The sequence below is a fragment of the Vipera berus genome (assembly GCF_964194415.1).
Source record: "Vipera berus genome assembly, chromosome: 2".
NCBI classification, from domain to species: domain Eukaryota; kingdom Metazoa; phylum Chordata; class Lepidosauria; order Squamata; family Viperidae; genus Vipera; species Vipera berus.
This window is the reverse complement of record NC_138203.1, coordinates 265,219,841-265,244,501: the sequence shown is the minus strand read 5'-3', so window position 1 is coordinate 265,244,501 and position 24,661 is coordinate 265,219,841. Positions and strand designations below refer to the sequence as shown.

Sequence of the window (24,661 nt, the reverse complement as noted above, 5' to 3'; positions counted from 1 at the left end):
TGCCATCCGACCCTCCGGAGGAAATGTACTTCGGCGACTGAATCTCTCTCCAGGGCAGGGGTAGGCAACCTCGGCTCTTTTATGACTCATGGACTTCAACTCCCAGAATTCCTGAGCCAGCTATGCTGGCTCAGGAATTCTGGGAGTTGAAGTCCATGAGTCATAAAAGAGCCGAGGTTGCCTACCCCTGCTCCAGGGGAAGAAATTCATCTTGAATTAAACGCAGCCACAGCTCCATTTGCCGCGGTCCTCCTTTTCCCCTTTCGCCGCTTCTTCCGATTCGCCCGCCGAAGCAGGCCACGCACGAGGGCTGATCCAGCCCCTTCCTGTTGCCGTTGCCGTTTCCAAGCCGGGCAGCAACAAGCGGTGTAGCGGCTTTTCGAGTCTATCCGGGATTTGCAACCTGATCCTCAAGAGCTGGACGGCGGACGGGTGCATCCTCGAGGTGGCCGTAAAGCGAAACCTCGGATCGCTCCTGGGGACGCTCGTTTCGTTCCGCGTGAAAAGGAGCCAGGCGCAACCATCCAGAAGAGAGGAAAAAGCTCTCCTGGCACACGCGCTGGAGAGTCTCGGGTCAACGTAGGATTTCCGCCTGTAAATGCATGGAAACGTGTGGAACGAAGCGGGAAGCCAAACCTGCTCGCGCACCTCCGGCTTTGCGATCGTAAGAACTGCCGCCTTTTCCCTCTTTTTTTTTTCCTTTTTTCCCCCTCCTACGTCTGCGCACGCTTCGTGTTCCAAACGACCCGCTTATGCTGCAGATTCCTTCTTGGAAGCCGAGAGGGGAGGACCGGAATGACCGCCGAGATTTGAAACGAACAAGCGCAGAATTGGTATCCATTGCTTGTGTTAGTACCTTAGCTCTTGGTACAAGTTAAAATCTTTGTCTCCTGATTATTATCGCAAGTTTAACCACGTCGAACTTATCCCCCAGTTAAATATGCCTCTGACGGTGGAAAAAAATAAATAACAGAATTATGGATTCAGTGGAACCCGGTCCTCCATAAATAATAATAATAATAAAAAACTCATCTCTCTGTTTATTGCAAATATCTAGTGTACCTTATCTTAAAACTAACAGAGAAAGATTTTGAGGCTTTTCCACTATGCGCTGGAACATCCTTTTCAACTTCATCTTGTCTTTTGTTTTAGCTCACTCTTAATAAAAAAAAAGAGAGAGAAAGAGAGAGACCGCTGATGATTACCATTAGGCACTTCTTGAAGATTCATCTCCCTTGCAAAAAAGGGAGGGTCAGATAATTTTATAGAAGTGATATTGGTGACTTTGAAAAAATATTCAGTTTTGCTGCCATATACCTGTCTTGGCACATAACTCCAAATGTTTCCATTTTTCTTGCTCCAAGTGAATTTTATACATATACGTGCACTCAAGAAGGAACACGTTTTATGTAGTGATATTATAAATAGTTCTCTTCCATGATCATGGAGTGCTCTTAAATCAGCTTATAAAGAATTATTACAGGGACAAAATTCCAAAATTGGGGTCTACAATATGGAACAGAGATCTTGATGTTTATGTGTGGCCAGGAACGCGGGATAACATCTTGTCCTCTTCCTCAGCTAAGGGTTGCCCACTGATCACCTTTTTCTAGGCCGTGGTGTCATCTAAAATGGTCTGATGTTGGAATCACAGCTGGAATATCTACAACCCCTGAAGGCAGAGCTGTCCATGCTGGCCAGAGCCACTGGACCCTTCAACTATGGCTGGAGACAAATCCCACTTTGTGGGCATGTAATGTACTTATGATCCAGTGGCTGTTCTATGCAGATTCCTAATCTGCCAATCTGTCCAGTTCAGTGAGATGATGGAGCATGGGCGCCATAGCCGCCAGCGGGCTTCCGAGATTATTCGCAAGCAGAAACGTAAAGAACTGGATGCCCGACGCAGCAAGTGCCGAATCCGTATTGGAAGCCACCTGGAGCAATGGTGTCAGCTCAAAGAGCAGCTGGGTTTTTCTCTCCATTCCCAGCTGGCCAAATACCTGCTTGACAGGTGAGATTTTGTGCGCAATGACTATTTCTACCTCTGTTGGTTTTGTCCAAATATTAATTAAACATTCAACCTTAGGCTGTATGAATTTTAAGTGAAGGGCTGTGTGACATGTCTCATGCTACTTTAATGGGAGGTTGAACTGCTTGATTTTGGGCAAATGTTGCAACCTTTCTGCTGTTTTAGAGGAAGAGAATATCAAGCTGAGATTTCACAGTGTAGAAAACAAAATGGCGTATTGATAAGCATGCTCACCTCCCTCTCACAGAGAAAGAGTCGCTCCCATCACCAGCTACTGTACTCCCATCGTCGTTTTGAGTTATTCTAATGCCTTTCTCCCTATTCTTATTTTGGCCCAATCTTTAATTGGCCAGGAGAACCTTAAAAGAGAAGCTAGCAGAAACAGTAGGAAATGTTTGGTGTAGTGCAGTGTTTCTTAAACTTGGCAGCTATCAGATAAATGGACTTCAACTCCCAGAATTCCACAGGTAGTATGGTCACTCCTCAGAATTCTGACAATTGAAGTCCATACCCATGGAAGTTCCACATTTGAGAAGGTTCTGATCCTGCTGATTTTTATTATTAAAATTATCTTGTATGCTGGATGCCGCTCACAGATTATTCTTGCTCATGTGCGAGCACAATTTATTCTGTCTGCTGACTCTACCTCTTATCTTTCTTTTGTAGGTACAGTTCACATGCCTCAGTATTGAAAACAGGTAAACACCCTTACAGGTTATCTATAGTCTAGAAGAGGCTTATACTGGTAGTCCTTGGCTTGCGACTGCAATTGAGCCCAAAATTTATGTTATTAAGCAAGAGAGTTGTTAAGCGAGTTTTGCTCCATTTTACGCCCTTTCTTGCCACAATTATTAAATGAATCACTGCAGTTGTTAAGTTAGTAACACAGCTGTTAAGTGAATCTGGCTTCTCCACTGCATGTCGGAAGGTCGCAAAGGGGGATCACATGATCCCAGGACACTGCGGCTGTCATAAATAGTTGCCAAACATCTGAAAATTTGATCACGTGACCCTGGTTATAAGTGAAAAAAGGTCATTCGTCACTTTTTCCAGTGCCGTTGTAACTTCAAACAGTCACTGAACATTATAAGTCGAGGACTACCTGTAATTGTATAGTTCCTTGAACCGAAATCCAGTTTCTCCTTTTGAGATCAAAAATAGGGTTGAGAACTTGGCGGAGTGAGGAATTTCACACTGAAGTTTTGCTTCCCGGTTAAAGCCGAGTCTCTTTTTCTTTTCTTCTCTCTTCAGGATCAGACAGCTTCATTGCTGACCACATCGCTTTTCCTTCCGAGGCATTGCAGCATCTGGTTGTCCTTTCTCACAACCACAGCCAGGAATGTGGTTTCATCCCCACTGTGAAGACTGCTTTGCTGGAGCAGGAGAGGGTCTGCAGCCAGCTGGAATGGGAGTGTCTAGCTGGTCATACTTTCACCTGGAGTCCCCCCGGCTCAACGATCAGCCCGCCATCCTTTTGCCAAAAGGCCTCTAGTGACAGGCAGGAGCAAAAGGAGGAAGCCATCACTTCCAAGCTCAGCCCTCCACCCTCCCCGGTCGCCAGATGCCGGCATTCCCTTCGCAAGGCTGCAGCAGCCCATGCCATTTCGTTAGCACTTGCTTCCAGCTCGCCCTGTCCTGTGGACGAGCCGGAATCATCTTCCCAAGAAGATGAGGAATGTGGTATGGACAGAGAGAGGACCACGTGCATGTCTCCTGCCAATGGCACAGATCTGGAGAAGGAGACAGAATTATTGTGCAATACAAATTCGGATGAGACAGGTGAGGGGAGAGGCTGGAGGAGCCACTGATAGAATTGGGAGGCTATAAGTCTAGACTTGTGTTGGGCAAAGGTGGCAAATTGGTAGGATATGCAAAGCACTCCATGGGGGGGAGGGGCTATGGGGCAGAAGTGGGCCAGGGTGGGGTTTTTCTTGTGGGATATCTGGGTTGTGGCTAGAAGGTTTTGAGCCTTGATAGATTTCAAGCTTTTGAGCCTGTCAATAGCACTTTTACTGTGTGTCCGGTAATCCTAAATAATCTTAGTCCAAAATTCTAAGAAAGAGAAAACCCTGCAAAATGCCAGCGAGGGAGCTACATCTTTCTCCTTCCCCCACTAAAATTAATTTTACAATATTGAGGGCAAGGGACGTACATTTTGAAAAAGAAAGGCAACCTGAAGTTCGAGGTGAGATATATTGAAACCAGAAGAAATGTCACTGCTCTTGAGTAAAGAACCAAATAAATGAACTTATATAGGGAAAACTAACCTATCAAGGCTTACTAGCCTCACTCACCAAAATATATATTTTGAGGGAGCAAGAGAGAAAGGGAGTCTTTTGTATTTTTCAAAAAACATCTCTGTCTGATCCCCTAAATGAGATTCTAACCAGGCAAGAGACTATTAAAAGCGAACCAAGTAGACGTCTATATTTTTTTAAAAAGAAAGAAACATGGTCTTGGGAGTGATTTATGTCTACTGTTGAGCTTCATGGTCCAGGGTCCATTTAAATGGCTACCTTAAAAAGTCTTGCTGATCCACCTCTCTCCATCCAACACTGCCATGTTTTCTCTTGCAGCAGCTGTAACAGATGAGATTCCAGGTAGCACTGAAGTTCCAGGGCCTGAAAGGTACATTTCTTCTCTCATGCCATCATAAAGGTAAAGGTTCCCCCGCACATGCGTGCTAGTCGTATCCGACTCTAGGGGCCGGTGCTCATCTCCGTTTCAAAGCCGAAGAGCCAGCGCCTCTCCGAGGACGTCTCCGTGGTCATGTGGCCGACTAGACGCCAAAGGCGCACGGAACGCTGTTACCTTCCCACCGGAGTGGTCCCTATTTTTCTACTTGCATTTTTACGTGCTTTCGAACTGCTAGGTTGGCAGAAGCTGGGACGAGTAACAGGCGCTCACTCTGCTACGCGGCAGTCAGGATTCGACCCGCCAAACTGCCGACCTTCTGATGGACAAGCTCAGCGTCCTAACCCACTGAGCCACCGCATCCCCATGCCATCATAGCAGGGTCCAAATGGACCTTGCTTGCTACGTATTGAGGGCAAATGGCTTTCAGATTCACTTGACTGATGGTATATTTTGTAACAGTGACGTTTGTCAAAAACACCTGGTGCAAAAGACACCTTGGAAAGACACTGAGGAAAATAAAACAAATCCCATGGATTTGTTCTGAACCTCAGTAGTGAAGGGAGATCACCATCTTATACTAAAATCTATTCCTGGTTTTCGTCTCTCTCTCTCTCTCTCTCTCTCTCTCTCTCTCTCTCTCTCTCTCTCTCTCTCTCTCTCTCTCTCTCGTGTGTGTGTGTGTGTGTGTCGGGATGGTGGTAGAATAAATTCCTGAAATTTTCTGATGTCCTTAAATGATTGGGGTTTGGGCATTTTTAATGATTGATTGAGTGGCTATGTGCTATCTAACTGATACCAGCTTTTAGCAACCGCATACATAGACCTTTCCAGAATGATCTGTCCTCAGCCTGATCTTTCAGAAAGTCCAGGAGTTTACTCGTTACTACAGTAATCAATAAGCCAATATGTCCAACCTCAGTTTGGACATCTTTTTTTCCCTTGGTTTACTGTGTATAATTCCATCTTCTATGTCTACAGATGTTATTGTAATACGGTTTCATGCCTCTTCTAACGGCAATATAAAATTCTTCAAGTTTTTTTTAATAAGATCTTTGTTTTCTTGGTTTGGATTTTTCTCGGCAATTTCCACCATTTGTTCTGACACTCGGTGTTCTTATTTGATCACTGACTGCACCGCGGTGTCCTTCCTGCTTCTGAAAGCTATGCCAGGCCTTCTTTGGTTTCAAGCCCCGAGTGACAAGCAGTGTAATTTTTCTAACTGAAAGTGTTCAATTCTGGTCCATTCCAATCTGCTGGTGTCGATCTGTAGTCAATTTGTTTCAGCCTTCACTTTATTGAGCTTCTCCGTGTTTCCTGGTTCTTACGTTCCATATGCTCACCATAACTCTCTCTGCAACTTCATATTTACTTTTTTTTTGTATGGCAACATCCGCCACTAGATGTCCTGAAGGCTTTAATCTAGCCCAGGGGTGTCAAACTGCCAGCCCGCAAGACGGGCGCGTCATCTGGAAGCCGCGTCCACCCCATTCGCCGGCAATGGCAAAAAGGCTCCGATACGTTGCACAACGTCACGTGACGTCGTGAGTTTGACATGTCTGATGTAGCCACATCGTAAATACCATTAGTACTTCTTAGAAATGTCCTCAGTTCTTTCTCAGTAATATACTGAGTGCCGTCTGACCTCAGAGACCCATCCTCAGTCATGTTAGCTTGCTGCCATGTGATTTTCTTTGTAGAAGACTATTGCCTTCTCCCATGCCTCCTTAAGTAAAACCAGCTGCCTGCAATTAGTGCAGGTTCGAGTCCCACCAGGCTCAAGGTTGACTCAGCCTTCCATCCTTCCAAGGTAGGTAAAATGAGGACCCAGATTGTTGGGAGCAATAAGCTGACTTTGTAATAATGCCGCTTGGGGGGGGGGTCCGAAAGCCCTAATAAGCAGGCATATACATAGAATGAAGGCTACTGCTAAGCACATTGGTTTGTGCTTAAATTGTAAGCCGCCCTGAGTCTTCGGAGAAGGGCGGGATATAAATGGGATTAAAATAAATAAATAAAATAAATAAGTTATACCTTATGCCAGGGATGTCAAACTTGCCACGTCACGTGATGTGTCATGATGTATCGCGACTTGTTCCCCATTGCCAGAGCTGGGGTTGGCGCGGTTTCAGTATGACACATTCGGCCCGCAGGCCGGCAGTTTGACACCCCTGCCTTACGCCATTGTCACTAAAGTGATCATCTACCTGCTGCATTTTATCATATTATAACTGCCTACACAGGTAGTCCTCGACTTACAACAGTTCATTTAGTGACCATTCGAAGTTACAGCAGCACTGAAAAAAGTGACTTATGACCATTTTTCACCCTTATGACTGTGGCAACAGCATCCCCATAGTCACATGATTTACATTTGGATGCTTGACAGCTGGTTCATGTTTATGACGGTTGCGGTGTCCTGGGATCACGTGATCACCTTTTGCTACCTTCTGGTAAGCAAAGACAATGGGGAAGCCAGATTCACTTAACAACTGTGTTACTGATTTAACAACTTCAGTGATTCACTTAACAATTGTGGCCAGAAGTGTCATAAAATGGGGCAAAACTCACTTAACAAATTTATCACTTAACGACATAAATTTTGAGCTCAATTGGGGTCGCAAGTTGGGGACTACCTGTCTTGCTGCCTTGCTTGCTTTAACTGGAAGCTAGGATGACCCTCATGTCTTGAATAATCCTGCTGAGAATACCGTATATTCTTTTGGCAAATCGTCTCATTGTTATTTGCTCATCCTTCCAAAAACACACACAGACCCACCACCCCTTGCCACAATGAGGCAGCATAGCAGGATTTGAGTTCTCCCAGATTTTCCACCACCACCACCCCATTTACCATCAACAAGAGAAGGTAGGAGTGCAACTAATTTAATAACTTAATTGCTAGCGCAAGAAATCAAGTATTCTGCTTGCGCTATCTCTGACCAGCTGCACAGAGGAATTCCAGGTCTAGTTTTTAGCTCAGACTTTTCCAATGTTGCGTTCTCTAGATATTCCAGAAAGTTCAGCAGTGACAACATATTGGCAGAGGAATTCTGGGAGTTGAAGTCCATATATCTGAAGGATGACCACTAGGGGAAAGCTGCTTCAGATCTCTTATTGTGAGGCTTGGCTTGACTTACAACTCCTACCATTCTTGATCAATAGCCACATCAGCCGAAAAAGGAGGAATATACCAAACAAGTCAAGGTTAATCCAGAATGAAGGATCTTTGTGGAGTCAATCTTAGCCTTTCATTTTTTTGTATTTTCTTTAGGATTTTAACCCTACCAGGGGAGACACCAGAATCTGAGTCTGGTCCACCAGAGGAGGAAGAAGCAGAAGATTTCACAGAGGAGGATAATGTGGTGTACATGGATGACCTGCGAGATGAAAATTATCAGCCTTCCTTGGATAGGTAATGAAATTAGAAGATTTTAAATCTAGTTCAGTGTGGATAATGAGAGATCAACAAGGAAGTATTTTCTGTAATCATTTGTATACCACTTCACATGCAACGCCTGCCAGGTGAGGTATGGAATAGAAGAGTTCTTCCCAGTCTTAGCAACTTGATGGCATGTGGACTTCAACTCCCAGAATTCTTGGAGGCGATGTCCACATATCTTAAATTTGCTGTTTTGACTCCCAAAACCAAGATGCTTCTTAAGTTCAGGAATCATTCAGTATAACTCAACGAAATGGTGTTTAGAAAGATTTTATTTCCAGATAATCTAGGCAAACTTACTTTGCTGTGGACTGGCCTGGTACAATCTTTTCTGTCCATTTTCGTAGGTAAAAAAGGAGTGATTTCCCCATTCCAGCTATACTGGATCACAGCTGTTTGTCACGTGTGTTACATAGTTGGTTAGAACAAAGAAGTTACCAGCCTGGCACACTGCCAGGAAATCCTGTAATAAACTAAAGCTCCACCCACTTAACTAGAAAGCATGGTATTCACTAAACAGCTAGACTACAATTCCCATAAGGCATCTCTTGAGGAAATAACGTTTAACCCTGTAAATGCTACATGTTCTTACATACAAAGCTACTAAGGGTGCTGAATTAACCCTGTAAATGCTGAATACACTAACACAGTTCTTAATTCCTAAACTAGATATAAAATAAAGCAGCTGAATATATACTGGTCCAGCACATTTGCCAAGGTTGAGAAACATTGGAATAGAGCACCTCAAATAAACACTCAAGCTAGGTGATTTTAACAATACATACTGTACCAGTTAAAATTAAACAAATCAATAGCAAGGCAGGAAGTGGCTTAGCATTGCCTACATTTGGGATATTTCACAAAACTTCCCATTTTATTTACAGTCCTGGAGTTTCGTGATAGACTTCTACCCAAATATAACCAAGTGTTTCAAAAAATAGTCAAGATCAAATTGGTGCTGTCATCCTATAGGAAATCCTTTGACACTTACCTAAGACACTGCATTTTAAACGTCATTGGAGTCAAATAGTTATCCAAAATGCCCCAGATGTGTGTCTTTTCAGTTGTTAGGTACTAAAGATGGCCCTAATGCTACTAAAATGTTATACTGCAACATTTCTTTTGAGACTCTGCGGCCCTTTATAGCATAACCATTACACCAAACTGACTCTTAAAAATATAATTATACTATTCAACACAATATGGTCACCTTTCGCATAGTTAGTAGTTTCCTACCATTATTGTCCTAAGAATTATAGTCTGTCAAGGAAGAGTCTGGGCTATAACCAAAGCATTTAGAGCCATGTTCTGCCCTAAGGTTAAGGTTTTGCACCTCTGCCTTAAAAAATAGAGTACCATCAAAGTAGAAATGCAGACTAGTCTACAGTATGAAATTGGTTTGACCCATCCAGGGTTAAACCTAAAAAGGTTTTGTCAGTTCCTTCATATTTCTACCAGCTCTCCAGGCATTTCCTTTCCCCCTATTTGTCAGCCCAAAACCTTGTGTAGAAATGTTTGTTTTTATTATTGACTGATTTGAGTCATTGATTGATTCTATGTTTTTTATTGCCATTTTAGCCCAGTTTTCATGAAAAGCAATCCCAATCTCTCTTTCTAGCTGCAAGAAGCAGGTACAGCCAGGAGATGAAGACATGTCCCAAATTGGTCCTAAGAGAATCAGGTAAGTTCAGGTCCATGGTTGATATCCTCATGATATCCTCAGCCAATGTGGACCAAAAGTAAAAAGGAAAGCTTATAGGGAAGTTTACATAGGTTGGTTATAGCTGCAAGACTGGCAAAGATTATCGGCTTGCCTATTTATTGCCTCTCTATTTATTTATTTATCCATCCATCCTGCTTACAAACTGCAGTTTATATGCTGTTTAGTCCAACAAGCTCAAAGCAGCATACAACAATGAAAATAATGCATCGTTAAATAAAAAAAACATCATTAGCAATAGCACTTAGACTTATATACCACTTCATAGTGCTTCACAGCCCTCTCTAAGTGGTTTACAAAGGCAGCATATTGCCCCCAACAAACTGGGTCTTCATTTTACTGACCTTGGAAAGATGGAAGACTGAGTCCACCTTGAACCGGTCAGGATTGAACTGCTGGCAGTTGGCAGAGTTAGCCTGCAATACTGCATTCTGACCATTGCACCACCATGGCTCTTGCTCATTAGAAAAAGAAGGAACGGCTGCACCCCAAGGAACAGCTACAACAGGCATGTCAAACTGCTGGCCCGTGGGCCGGATGCGTCATGCCAAAACCGCGCCCACCCCCTTGCCAGCAATGGGGAAAAAGTCCCGATATTGCGCGACGTCATGCAACGTCACGAGTTTGACATGCCTGAGTTACAACATTCAAAGAGGGAGAAGAGAAGCTAGCAAGGCTCAACATAGCTTTTCAGGATTAGCAAAGCCAGAAATTAAAAAAATAATCATACGCATGTAACCTTTATCTAATAATAAAAAATTTATTAAAAACCTAATGGATTATTTCAATTACCTTTTCCTTGGAATCATGGAGACTTCAAATGTTACAGACTGAAAACATCTAGTGAAGTATTTTGGGGGAAGCTGCTTTCCCAAAACTGTTAATTAATCTATTTTTCTATCAAATGAGTTTGATTAAAATCACACTGGTTGCAGTTTAAGTAAAATGAGATATTTAACTATCTTTGCCCAAATTATTTTTTAACCCATCAAGATTTCTAAACCAGGGCTTTTCAACCAGTGGTACCACCTGTGGTACATTGGCACCTAGCGGGTGGTATGCAACCAACCTAGAAAAGTGGTAGCGGGGGAGGGGAATGAGCTGAACCGCTGGCAGCACCACACAAGTCTAAGCGAGAGATGGCTGGAGCTGCAGGGCTCAGCGGAAGCGCCAGGATCAGCGCCAGGCTCCAGCTGGAGCTCGGCGCTGATCCTGGCGCTTCTGCTGAGCCCAGAAGAAGCACCAATCAGCTGGAATGTTGCAGCATCTCCAGGGTCTTGTGATTTACCTTCAGATGCTTGGCAACTGATTCATATTTATGATGGTCACAGTGTCCCAGGGTCATGTGAAGTGACCAAAACCTGCTGCAACCATCCAGCAGACTGGGGGAGGGGAAAAAACCAAACACCCCCCGCTGCCAATCCTCAACAGAAATGCTCACAACAATGAAAACCTCGGACAGGAGGAAGAGCCCCACCGGGCGGGCAGGCAGGTGTCTTGCTCGGCTGTGGCTTGGGGGGCACTTTTTTCAGTGCCATTGTAACTTCGAACAGTCACTAAGCGAACTGTTGTAAGTCAAGGACTACCTGTACTTCATTTTTTTCCTTTTTTTCGGTCACCCAAGTTTTTGACACCTTGCTAGGCGACTGGTGATACTCGGATGTTGCCATATCCTAAAAGTGGTACAATGGGTGAAAAGGTTGAAAAGCCCTGTTCTAAACAAACCAGGTTTGTTTACTTTGGGGTGGGAGAGATATCTATAAAATGCTTCTGTATGTTGAGCTAGAGTACCCCAAAAGTTGTGTTAGACCGTTCTACAAATCAGTTGTGCATCTTCAGCCTGGAGATTTAATATGTTTCCTCTTCCTTTTGGCTTTCCTGTCTGTTCTGTCTTTGCCTTTCTTCACAGGAAGGCAGCCAAGCGAGAGATTCTCCTTTGTGACTATGATGGTTGTGGGAAAATTTTCTCCAATCGCCAATACTTGAATGTAAGTGAAGGAGGAACAGCAATAGTCACCGGTCTCTTCGGTTGGATACAAGTGACTGACAAAACTTCTGTCTTTCATTTAAATTTTTCCAAAGTGTCAGTACTGTGGAGTCAAGCAACTGGGTGACCCTTTCGATAATGCCCTGTTTGTTGGCATCTGGTTGGACCAGAAGTAGTAAAGCTAATAGAAAACTACCAATCTTAGATTTTATTTTTATTTTTTATTTATTTTTATTACATTTATATCCCGCCCTTCTCCGAAGACTCAGGGCGGCTTACAAGCTTAGCAGTAGTAGCCTTCATTCTATGTATATGCCTGCTTATTAGGGCTTTCACACACACCCCAAGCGGCATTATTACAAAGTCAGCTTAATTGCCCCCAACAATCTGGGTCCTCATTTTACCTACCTCGGAAGGATGGAAGGCTGAGTCAACCTTGAGCCTGGTGGGATGCGAACCTGCAATAATTGCAGGCAGCTGGTGTTACTTAAGGAGGCATTAGCCCACTGCTCCACCAAGGCTCTTTATACCAGAAAAGGTTCCCCACTTAACTTTAGAAGCATCATCCAGAGAAATAGAAGGGATGCATGGTCCAGCTGCTACAGAATCTCATCACTGTGTATGCCTTATGCTACTAAAAAATCTTCCTTTGGATTATCTAAATCAGTGGTTGTCACCCTGTGATTCACAGACCCCTGGGAGCCCTGAAGCCATCACAGGGGGTCCACAAAGGCTTGAAGAAATGTTATGACTTAGATCTTGAGTTAAGTCTTGGGGGGTCCATGGTGAAGAAAAGGTGGATAACCACTGATCTAAGCTAAGGAGCAGTACAGATTTTAGAGCCTTATATTCTCTCTGGGCTATTTTTTTCCCCTCATCTTCCAGCACCACAAGAAATATCAGCATGTTCATCAAAAGACCTTTACCTGCTCTGATCCCAGCTGCGGCAAATCCTTCAACTTCAAGAAACATCTCAAAGAACATGAGAAACTGCACAGTGGTGAGCAGTCTTAACAATGTGCCTTTCATCCATTTGATGCCTGCTAAACGTTTTGAGCTACATCTTTCATTGTCCTGGCAGTCTGTCTAACCCAGGAGTGTCAAACTGCCGGCCCACGGGCCGGACGCATCACGAGGAAACCGCGCCCACCCCATTGTCGGCAATGGGGAAAAAGTTCCAATATGTTGCGCGACGTTACGTGACATTGCGAGTTTGGCATGTCTGGTCTAACCAATGGTCAAGGCATTCTGTGAGTTGTGCTCCTGAGCACATAGAGGGCACCAGGTTGTCCGTTCACCAGTGATAATGTCGGATGCTGATAGGTTCCAATTCTTTCCAGACAGAAAAGTTCTTTAGTGGCCTTTGACAGGTTGTCATACCTTATAAAACAATTTAATGATACAAAAGGCCACTGGGTGGCAAAAAGGAATTATCCTGGAAAATTTTCGGGAGAGAAGAGGTTAAAACAGGCCATAATGATGAATCATTTGTCCTTCAGCCTCTGGTGAGAAGCCAATGGTTGTGAGGATAAGACCATCATATTAGGCCCTCACATGGATGATTTTGGGTGATAAAGCATGTCATGTGACTATAGTGATTGTATTTGGTTATTCTGATCTATGATTTAACATGTTGTGCAACCTCTGCAAAAAAAAATAATAATATCCAGCAATTCTGCTGCATTTCCAAAACTAACAAGGTATATTCATTTGGAGAGAATCCTCCGTTTATCGTCCAAATTTGATTTTATATTTTCATTGTGGAAAGCTACAGGTTTCTTTTCAAGAGCTGATCAGGGAACACCCACAAAAGACATAGCGCCATACCAAAAGAAACCATTAGATACATCAGATCGGAAGAACAAGGGCAAAACCAACACCAGGAACAGACACACAGAACATCCCCTTTAGACTCACCCCACTGCCACTGTTTCCTGCCAGTCCTTACTTCGGTTGTCCGCTTATTTGACTCAAACTCAAGTTATCTTTCCATGGGGAAAAAAAATCAAACTCATGGAGCAACTTGGGTTGAGCACTAGAGAGCTGGTTGGTGTGGTTTTGCATTGTTTTTTCCCCCCGTGAAAATTCTCAATTGTTTGTTAATTCAGTTTCTGTTGAACTGTTTAAAAGTGAACTGTTTAAAAATCAGGTTTCATTATGATGTGGTCCTGTCCTCAGCATAGAAATCAGATTCAGGAACTAAGTGGGATAACTTCTGAGCTTGGAATAAAAAGGGAAAAGTTAAAGTAAAGGTAAAGTTTCCCCCGCACATGCGTGCTAGTCGTTTCCGACTCTAGGGGCCGGTGCTCATCTCCGTTTCAAAGAGCCAGCGCTTGTCCGAGGACATCTCCATGGTCATGTGGCTAGACTAGACGCCAAAGGCGCACGGAACGCTGTTACCTTCCCACCGTAGTGGTCCCTATTTTTCTACTTGCATTTTTACGTGCTTTCGAACTGCTAGGTTGGCAGAAGCTGGGACGAGTAACAGGCGCTCACTCTGTTACGCGGCACTCAGGATTCGACCCGCCAAACTGCCGACCTTCTGATCGACAAGCTCAGCGTCGTAACCCACTGAGCCACCGTGGGGAAAGCAGGCAGCAAAAAACATTTTGGATCAACCCTAAGTGTAGTATTGGGGGGGGAGATTTATAGGTTGCCCATATTTATAATGAAGGCTGTGCCTTTAGGATCAGGCTGGCCAGTGACTTATTGTGCCCTTACTTGCAGATAAAAGGGACTACATATGTGAATTCTGCGCCCGCTCCTTCCGAACGAGCAGTAATTTGATTATCCACAGGCGGATCCACACTGGAGAAAAGCCCCTACAGTGAGTATGCCCCACAAGGCTTTCCCCTGTTGCAGAAATGAGTAAGCACAATCGGAGGGGCCTGCTGGATCAAGATCATCAAATCCAGCATCCTTCTTCTCACAATCAACAACTGAGAAGCCTTCCCAGTAAGGCATAAAGCAGGGGGTTTTCTCAATCCCACTTTGTATGGGTAATCTTACATTGTATTGATTTTCTGCTCTGCTTCACCAACTTGGTCATTCAGCCAGAGCCAGCAAAAGAATTGCCCAGCCGTGTTGTACAAAAACGACCCTTCCCTGTGGTGAGGAGGGTGATTGGGAGAGTCAAGGCTGGATTTTATCCCCTATTTCTGGCAGCCCTCTTTCCTTTTTGGTGAACCTCCCCCTTCCTTTTCACCTAGGTGTGAGATCTGTGGTTTCACCTGCCGCCAAAAAGCGTCCTTGAACTGGCACATGAAGAAGCATGATGCCGACTCCTTCTACCAGTTCTCCTGCGACCTTTGTGGCAAGAAGTTTGAGAAGAAGGACAACGTCACTGCGCACAAGAGTAAGAGCCATCCCGAGGGGGCCACCGGGCCTCTCCCGCCAGCACAGGAGCCGCCCCCGCTGAGCTCTCCGCTTGCAGCAGAGCCAATGGCAAACCCAGTTCAGACTCAGCAATGTGACATGGGGAAAGGGGTGGAGCCTCCTGCCCTTGCAATTACCGTCATCATTGAATAGTGGGCCAAGATGAAGGAGGAAAGCAACAGTGGAGAGAATTCCCGACATTTCCTGCAGGCCGATTGCATTATGTCAGCAGATTAGAAAATCAGCAAAGACACAGGGGGCCCCAGCCTCTAAAACAAAGATCCCACCCATCACAATCTTTCACTCGGCTCCTCTGGGCTCAGTTCTGGAATAAAAGGACAATCTTGGGGTTCTGCCCTGCCTGGCTCCAGGATGAGAGCCAGTTTGATGTGTTTTCCTTCCATCTGTGAGTGAACCAAAGTACACTGGCATAATTTGTTCTGTCTACACAGCTGGTCTCTCCTGTTTCACAAATGAGGCTGGTGAACGGTGCTGTCCTGTTTACTGCAGGGCAAGTTCAGCTGCAAGAATTGGTGGATTTCTCAGCCAGTGGGAAAAACATTGGCCGTGCTAATTATACCCTTTAACATAGGACGGTGCTAGAGGTGGGGCAGGAGACAAGCTTGGACAAATGGGTAGAGCAGTGAGTTTAGCCATCTATCCGAACCTCTATTCTAGAAGTCTTAGGTCAATCTGTTTGTCAGACTGTAGCAGAGCCATCTCCATGTCTGGATATTTGTTTTACATCGTCTGACAGGTGAGCTGCTCCTCAAAGTCCTCTGGTCAGTAGATTTGAGCCTTTGTATGGTGACCTACCTGTCAGAACTCTAAAAATAAATATCCTGGCCTGGAGGCCACGGCAACATCTCACAGAAGGGTATAGGTGTGGCAGCGTTTGCTTCTCCACAGATCTGATCAGGGGTTTGGTCCTGTCGTCATGTTAGTTGAATAGCACAAAATTAAACGGCCATGGAGGGACATTGGCAGGGAAAGGGATATGTCACAGCAACCAAAATCAGTCAACAGGAGCAGGGAAGATGTCACCCCTGACACAAAAGTGTGACACTGCAGCAAGGTTCAGAAATGAGAACAAAGCTGCATCACCCAGTCTGGTCAAAGACCCAGGAGGAACATCTTTTTGAGCCATAGTAGGGAATATTCTGTGGATATGCCTGTAGCCCAATCAGGATCTTTCGGAAGCCTACCCTGTTGTGATTGGCTACCAAACCTTTATGTAGATTGTGAGTGTTAAAGCGAGGGGCTAAGGAGACATGGAGAACAGCTAACTGACATAAACACAGGTGCAGTCCTGACTTTACCTGGCCTAGTCAGGCAGTGATCATGGAATATATGAAGGAATCTGCTATAGCTTTTAGGAACTATTTTGCAGTCTGCATAAATGATGCAATTTTTATATACAGGGCAGTGCAGGTATGCATATTTTATGCCATTGTGTTTTGCTAACCACAATGATTGACTTTCCAAGGGGCAAAATACGTGTTGAGTATTTAAGTCTTAGCCCCAGCTACTTGAAATGGTGGGTATGAACTTTTGACAACCACATGGCACTGTTCACAAACATTGAAGCTTAAAATCGTCAGGAGGTATCTATGGCTGTATAAAAAAAAGGTTACAAGGGATTTTTTTAATATACTTTTTAAGTGGAAACGGAGTTTCTTGGAAGGCCGTATTCCACTGACAATTTCATATGATACTATTTTTCTATTAGTATGTCACTATTAAATGCACATTATTCTGATTAACTTTCCACTCCTGTCTAGCCGGCCCAGATTTTAAACTGTAATAACAATCATTAATAGGAGTAGTTTTCGCTGTTATGCTCCACAGAGTCAGAAAGATGTGTCATATTTGCCAAGCAGAGCTGCACTTCCCTGCTTCACACACACACACACACACACACACACACACGGAAACAGGATGTTGCACTTCAGATTTTTTTTTAAGTCAAACCAGGAGTCAGAAAAATAGTTTACAAGTCAAAAATGGAGGGAAGGAAGCTGCAATTTAAAGATGCAATCTAGCATTTGTGCCAACCTTGATTCTTCCTTCCCGATAAACTGTATTTTTGGACTGTTTATGCCTCATCAGCCTCAATTCCTACCTATTTTGGATATTCCTACCCCGAAGTTTAGGGTGAAGTCAGCTTCCAGTACATGGAGCTTTGCCATCAAAGGACGAATAAGAATTGTATTGAGTGGTGATAATTAAAAAACAGCTTTCTTCATACTCTCAGGATTATATAAACACTGAAAAGCAAAACATCTTGCGATGAGGACTTCAAGTTTAACCCTAAAATAACACGGGATCTAGATTTCTCCTTTTTCAGGAGACCCAGAAGACATGCCTACCAGGCTTAGGAAAGCTCATATGTCTAATATATTACTCCTTTGACTCATTTCTAAGATGTTGAGAGACATATATGTATTAAAAGGCTGTGGTCGGAGGGCTCTGAGCATTCCTTATGTAATGGTGCCATCTCTGCAGCATTTACATCTCCTCTCGTTAAAGGAATGCTTCTGCTGCTTCTCTGTATGAGGTCCTACGCTGCCTCATTTGGAGTGTAAGAGTGACTGATTCCTCACAGTCTCATTTTTGTTGAAATAAAAAACCTTGGCATTCATAAGTTTGGGAAATATGCTCCAGTGTATCTATAAGTGCAGTGTTTTAATTTCATAAGGTTTTGGGCAGTTATTTTTTATTTTTATTCCATTTATATCCCGCCCTTCTCCGAAGACTCAGGGCGGCTTACAAGCTTAGCAGTAGCCTTCATTCTATGTATATTTATTTAGTTGCATTTGTATACCGCCCTTTCCCTGAGGACTCAGGGCGGTTTACAGGGAATTATAAATCAAAACATACAAAAGTTAAAACCAGTTAAAAAGCATTAAATTCACCCTGTACACTAAAAACCCCAGTTAAAATTTTCTCCTCAGCCTGGGCCCGAGAGCTCAAAGAGCCAGGTCTTCAGGCCCCGGCGGAATGATCGGAGGTCGGGAGCAGTCCTCAGCTCCACCGGCAGCTGGTTCCAGAGGGCAGGCGCTCCCACTGAGAAGGCCCTATCCCTGGGTGTCACCCGCCGGCAATCTCTCACCGGCGGAACCCTGAGCAGACCCTCCCTGTGGGAGCGCACTGGGCGAAGGGCGTTTGATGCCGGCAGCAGGTGTTCCCTCAAATAACCCGGACCCAGGCCATGTAGGGCTTTATAGGTAATAACCAGCACCTTGAATTTCACCCGGAGGGCAACCGGAAGCCAATGCAGCTCGCGGAGTAGAGGTGTTACATGGGAGTATCGGGAAACCCCCATTACAACTCGCGCGGCCGCATTCTGCACCAGTTGAAGCCTCCGAGTGGTCTTCAAGGGCAGCCCCATGTAGAGAGCGTTACAGTAGTCCAAACGGGAGGTCACAAGCGCATGAGTGACTGTGCGTAGGGCGTCTCGGTCCAGATAGGGACGCAACTGGCGCACCAGGCGAACCTATATGCCTGCTTATTAGGGCTTTCACACACACACCCCAAGCGGCATTATTACAAAGTCAGCTTAATTGTCCCCAACAATCTGGGTCCTCATTTTACCTACCTCTGAAGGATGGAAGGCTGAGTCAAGTTATGCCCAGTTTTATGTCAAGCCATGCCAAACATAGCCATACTGGAGTCCTAGAAATGTATAGATTTAAATCCAAGGAATTTTCTTAACCCGGCAGCTATAGTGAGACATCACCCCAAGAGTTCTCAGTCCATACAGTTGTGTTCTATATGTTTCGGGAAACAAATGATCAAAGGGTTAAAACCAAATTTGCTGAATCTATTTTATTTGGACAAACTTCAGTTTAGCAAAAATGATCTTATTTCTTCTAATTAAGGGAAAGGCGGAGAAAGAGCTACGCCGAGTAACAACTCCTGCTTTCTCTGGCTGCTTCCCTTGGAGATTTCAGACACTACATAAGTATTATGTCTTATAGCCTAGTAAAGATTTAAAAGTTGTGTTGTTTGATAAGAAGACTGAGGTTCTTAGGAGGTGCCTGCCTGCCTGCTCTCCCACTCTGCGGCCGCTGCCTGCATCTGAACCTTGCAGTAAGGGAGGCTACCCCACCTGGCCAGATGGGATTCAACTATGTCGGCTCCTAAGAAAAGCAGCAGTTCCAGTAAAAGCAGCTGTTTCTAACAAAAAGGCAGCAATTCCTGTGGTTAAAGGCAACAAAGGACCTCGTTTAAGCACAAGCCATGCCACTGGAACCTATAATCCAAAAGAGGCAAAGAAACAAGACAATTGTTTCCTACCTCCCCACCGCAGGTTTAAAACAAACTGTGAGTATTTCGCCTACTAAAAATGTGAATGCACAGGAATTTCCAACCCTCTCAAGTTTGAACCTAAACCAGTTTTCAAAACAGAGAGGTAATGAAGATAAATATTTAGAACAGATTTCCAACGCTTCATATAATCGTCTTCAGGAGGTATGCCTTCTGTCTGCTGAAACCCTATTTCTTTTTCTTTTTTTTTTTAGGCTAAATGATCTTGGTCTAAAGGTGGACAATTTGCAACAATCACTGGGTTTGCGAGATACGTAGAGCAGACAAGGGGTTAAAACCTCTCTAGATGCTGGGTTGTTGGAAGCTTGTTCCTCCCCTCCCATTTTGTCGTCATTGGGAAATTCGAGAACACTGGATACAGCCAATTACCGCCTTGTGCTACAAGAGAAGCAACTCCTCTTAGAAATTCACCGAAATGCTCACAGGTGGAGCAATCGTAAAGCAATCCTGCTCTCGCTATCACAGCTGTTAAACTGTCAAAGAAAAACGATGGATCTGGAAGATTTTTATTATTTGCCCCGTTCAAGGGTTTTTTTAAAAAAATCCTACTGACCTTTAAGCAGCTAAATTTTCCTACAAGAATTATAAAAAGGAAAAGGAAACTCTGGCAGAATCATTTAATAAGAACAATCAGGGTCTTTAAAGATGTATTAGTCTGAGATCTCATCACTGGGAAGGTGATAAATGCCCTTACAGAGGTCACCTGCTGCTGGCGTCAACTTCCCTCCGCCCTGTGTGCTCCCACAGAGAGGGCCTCCTCAGGGTGCCACCGGTCAGAGAATGTCGGCTGGTGGCCCCCAGGGGGAGGGCCTTCTCTGTGGGCGCCCCGGCCTTATGGAATCAGCTGCCGGTTGAGCTCCGGATGGCACCTGACCTTAGCTCCTTCCGACGCGGTCTGAAGACCTACCTGTTTGAACAAGCCGGCCTGGCCTGATGGGGGATGGGATGGGGTTTTTATTGGGGATTTTTATATTTTTTACTGTTTTAGCTTGGGCTCTTATTTAATTCTTTTTTAATTTTTGTATTCTGTACTTTATATGTGCCCTGTTCACCGCCCTGACTCCTCCGGGAGAAGGGCGGTATACAAATATAATAAATGAAATGAAATGAAAAGCAATAGTCCTGCTTTGCAAACAAAGACCCAAAGGGCCATATACCTTTTAAAGGAGGAGATGATAAACATCGAACTTACAAACTTAAGAAGGTTGTTAAATGGTACTAAAACATCAAGTATGACACCTCCTCTCTCCCGGTTGACTCCTATAAAAAGACTTACAGTGCTTATTCCTTTACCAATGAAGAGAAAACTATCGATGCTTTTCTGCTAATAGCGATGATCATGTCACCGAAAATGACCCTGAGGAATCAATGAAACTCCAGGGTGCTGACATTCAAAAGAAAATGTTATACGGTCAAGACATAAATATTCAAAAAAAACCTGCCATGATAATACACCTCTAAGTGTGCCTCTATCTCACACTTATTATCAAAAGGGAACTAGATGTCCGGGAGGATCAGCTCCCTTCACCTCTGTTTTCAAGTTAAGTGGTACCCCTATTACAAGAAACCAAAAAGCTGAGCAAGAAAGTTCTAACTTGATCTGCTCAGAAAGTACCAAGTCTAAGAATTGTGGTGAAAATAACCCCGTTAGAAAATTAGAATTTACTCACTGCGATGAAGAAGATAGCCTTATTAATGTTTTTAAAAGTTCTCCCTAAGATTGAGCAGGAGGTCATAATGACTAGACTCCAAGACCTGCAAAGAAAGCTAATACGCATCACTGGGGAAGCAGGATCTACCACAGAAGTTACTCAACAGGCTTTGACAGATAATGAAGTGATGCCTTCCCACTCAAATTTACAACAAAACCATCTAGAAAATATGAGTGAAATCTTCTATGTTGCTCCGGAAGTGAAACAAATACCTATCTCCAAATTATTTATACGGAACTGCACTGAGTGGACATCAATGAGATTTTTGAGTGATGCTGAACTGGGATGGGCAGCAACAAATGAGATAGCAATACATCAAGACTTTCCTACACAGTTGCCAATTTATAAGCAGATAGATAGCACTAGGCACCCATGTTGTGACTCAGGGTCAGCCTGTGGGTTCGGCACCCGGCTCAGATGTATCGGATGACTCAGATGAGGGGGAGGAGGTGTGTGTGGGTGACGAACCGGCTGATGATGGCTTGCAGGCTTGGCAGAGCTCCCAGCCGGGGACCTCCTCTCAGCTGCGTGAGCCCGATAGTGCGGAGGATGATGACCCACAGCTGGCCCTGTTCAAGGACGCCCGACGCAGGAGGCAGTCGAGCAGGACTAAGCAGAAAAAGGCTGCGGGTCTCCTCGGGAGGAGGCACAGGGAGACCACGCCCTGAGCTCTCAATAAAAGGAGTGTTTGGGGAGGGGCTGGTTGCTGAAAGCAACCCTTCTGCTTGAGGATTCAAGTTCCGGAGTTTTGGTTTCTTGTTTTGTTAATTGACTATTAAATCTTGGCAAACGCTTTTCAGCCTTGGACGCTCTCCAGTCTCTTCTTTCTGAATAGGGGTTTGCCTTATTACAAGGCCAGAAGAGGGCTGGTTCAGAACAGTTTGCTTTCAGCCCCCCACCCCTTATTACTACGATGGAGCAGCTTCTTGCCGAGAATGCCCAGCTCACCCAGCAACTCACTTTGCTGGCAGCTCAGGTGGCTCAACTGCAAGCTCAGGTACATGCTGCACCCCCACCCAGGAGGAAATGTCAGATAGCTATGCCGGATAAATTTGCTGGCAATCCAGAACTGTTTCCTGCCTTCCTGGGACAATGCCAGCTTTTTATCAGCGTGAGAGCAGCTGATTTCCCCACTGACCGAGATAAGGTGGGATTCGTGTTGAGCCTTCTGTCGGGAGATGCAGCTCGTTGGGGCACGCCTCTGTTGGCACAGCCTAGCCCTTTGTTGGATAACTTTGGGGGGTTTTGTGACCATATGCGCCTCATGTACGAGGACCCAATTAAGGCGCAGACTGCCACCCGACGCCTGAAAGCTTTGAGGCAGGGTCAGCGCCCCCTACAGGCCTACATCAGCGATTTCCGGCTGCTTAGCCAGGATTCCGCCTGGAATGAGGCTGCGCTCGTGGATGCCTTCCAGGATGGCTTGTCGGAGGAGATGTTGGATGAGCTGGCCCGCGTGGACATTCCCTCAGACCTGAATGGGCTGATCCATCTTTGTCTGCGGATCGATGCCCGGCTGCAGCAGCGAAAGAGTCGCCGTGCCACCCCACAGACCCCTGCCGCTCCTGTTGAGCGTGTGCCCCCAGTCCAGAGGGAGGAGCCAATGGAGCTGGGTGCCGCCAGGTCCCGTCTATCGGTGACGGAAATGGACAGACGACGGTCGGGGGGGTTGTGTTTTTACTGTGGGGACCCTGGACATTTGGCTGCTTCTTGCCCAAAGAAGCGTCAGCGGGCATCAGTGACCAAGCCTGCCCCGAGAAAGTCTTCTACTTTGCTGTCGGGAAACGGCCCGAGCCCGATCTAGACGGTGTGATAGATCGGGCGACCCACAACGACCACGCCGAGCGACGCCGTTCCGACGGTGCCTGTGAACCTCCACGGCATTTGATTTTGGAGGCACGACTGATCCTTCCTGGCAAGCCAGAGGGGATTCCGGTCCATGCCTTAATTGACTCTGGGGCTACCACTAACTTTATGGATTCGGCCTTTGTGGCCAAATGGGCTGTTCCCCAGTGTCCAGGGGATCCGCCCATGCTTGTGGAGACCATCGATGGTCGAGTGCTCCTGTCCGGGCCTATTACGGCCGCCACGCAACCCGTGTGTATGGCCATCAGTACCCATGTGGAGGCCATTCAGTTTTACGTCACTTCGGATCTGCACTTCCCCGTGGTCTTGGGACTGGCGTGGCTCCGGGCGCATGATCCACAGATCTATTGGTCTCAGAACTTGGTCACCTTCCCAAGTTTGCAGTGCGTGGACCACACCCGCCATATCTGTGCCGGCCAGGTGGAGGGTTCCTCAGGGGTTTCTTTGCCTCCCGAACTGTCCGACTTTGCTGATGTGTTCAGCAAGTCAGAGGCGGACCAATTACCCCCGCACAGGCCCTATGACTGTTCCATTGATCTAGTCCCTGATGCGCCTCTCCCAGTGGGGCGTTTGTACTCCATGTCGGAGCCCGAGTTGGCTGCATTGCGGGACTTCCTGACAAAGAATTTGGCTCGTGGTTTCATCCGGCCCTCGTCCTCGCCAGTGTCTGCGCCCGTGCTCTTCGTCAAAAAGAAGTCGGGCGAGTTACGGCTTTGCTGTGACTACCGGAAACTCAACGCCATCACGGTGCGTAACCGCTACCCGCTGCCCCTTATCCCCGAGCTCTTGGACCGACTCCGGGAGGCTAAGATCTTCACGAAACTGGACCTGCGTGGAGCTTACAACCTCGTCAGGGTTCGGCCGGGTGATGAGTGGAAGACGGCGTTTGGTACTCGCTATGGACATTTCGAGTACACGGTGATGCCGTTTGGCCTGACCAACGCCCCCGCTGTGTTTCAGCATTTTATGAACGACATCTTTCGAGATCTGTTGGACCAGTTTGTCGTGATTTACCTGGACGACATCCTGATTTACTCCCCGTCGTGTGAAGCGCATCATCAGCATCTCCGTCAGGTCCTGCAGCGCCTCCGGGAACATCGGCTGTTTGCCAAGTTGGAGAAGTGCCAGTTCTACCAGGTGACCATCGATTTCCTGGGTCACCGCATTTCTCCTGAGGGCATCGCCATGGAGCCGAGTAAAGTCGAGTCGTTGCAGAGTTGGCAACCCCCGCGTCGCGTGAAGGACGTTCAGCGACTCCTTGGATTTGCCAACTACTATCGGACATTCATCCCTGGCTTTGCTGCCTTGACAGCCCCCCTCACCCGGCTCCTGCAGAAGAAGACTCGGTTCCAGTGGAACGTCCCCGAACAACAGGCGTTCCAGGCTTTGAAGGACGCCTTCATGAAGGAGCCCATCTTGAAACATCCCGACCCGCAACGGCCGTTTGTCGTGGAGGCGGACGCCTCCGACATTGCCATTGGGGCCGTGTTACTCCAGGCAACGACGCCCAGCGGTACCCTTTTCCCTTGCGCGTATCACTCTCGGAAATTGAACCCCTCGGAGC

At 45.7% G+C, this 24,661-nt stretch overlaps 1 protein-coding gene across 3 annotated transcripts; it reads left to right on the top strand.

Annotated features, from left to right (window-relative positions):
* The first annotated feature begins 419 nt into the window (after positions 1-419).
* On the top strand, positions 420-18,907 carry ZNF692 (zinc finger protein 692). Of its 3 annotated transcripts, none has more exons than XM_081320112.1 (13): positions 420-664; positions 1,815-2,014; positions 2,699-2,730; positions 3,284-3,811; positions 4,612-4,660; positions 6,070-6,210; positions 7,941-8,081; positions 9,727-9,789; positions 11,738-11,816; positions 12,701-12,815; positions 14,543-14,642; positions 15,025-17,888; positions 18,805-18,907. In XM_081320112.1, the coding sequence occupies exons 1-12, from the start codon at positions 599-601 to the stop codon at positions 15,341-15,343; spliced, it is 1,833 nt and encodes a 610-aa protein (XP_081176238.1). In that variant the 5' UTR covers positions 420-598; the 3' UTR covers positions 15,344-17,888; positions 18,805-18,907. The 3 variants fall into 3 exon arrangements, with proteins under 3 accessions (XP_081176238.1, XP_081176239.1, XP_081176240.1); XM_081320113.1 differs by having other exon boundaries at positions 421-664; positions 1,614-2,014; XM_081320114.1 differs by having other exon boundaries at positions 421-848; positions 1,614-2,014.
* The last annotated feature ends 5,754 nt before the right edge of the window (positions 18,908-24,661 follow it).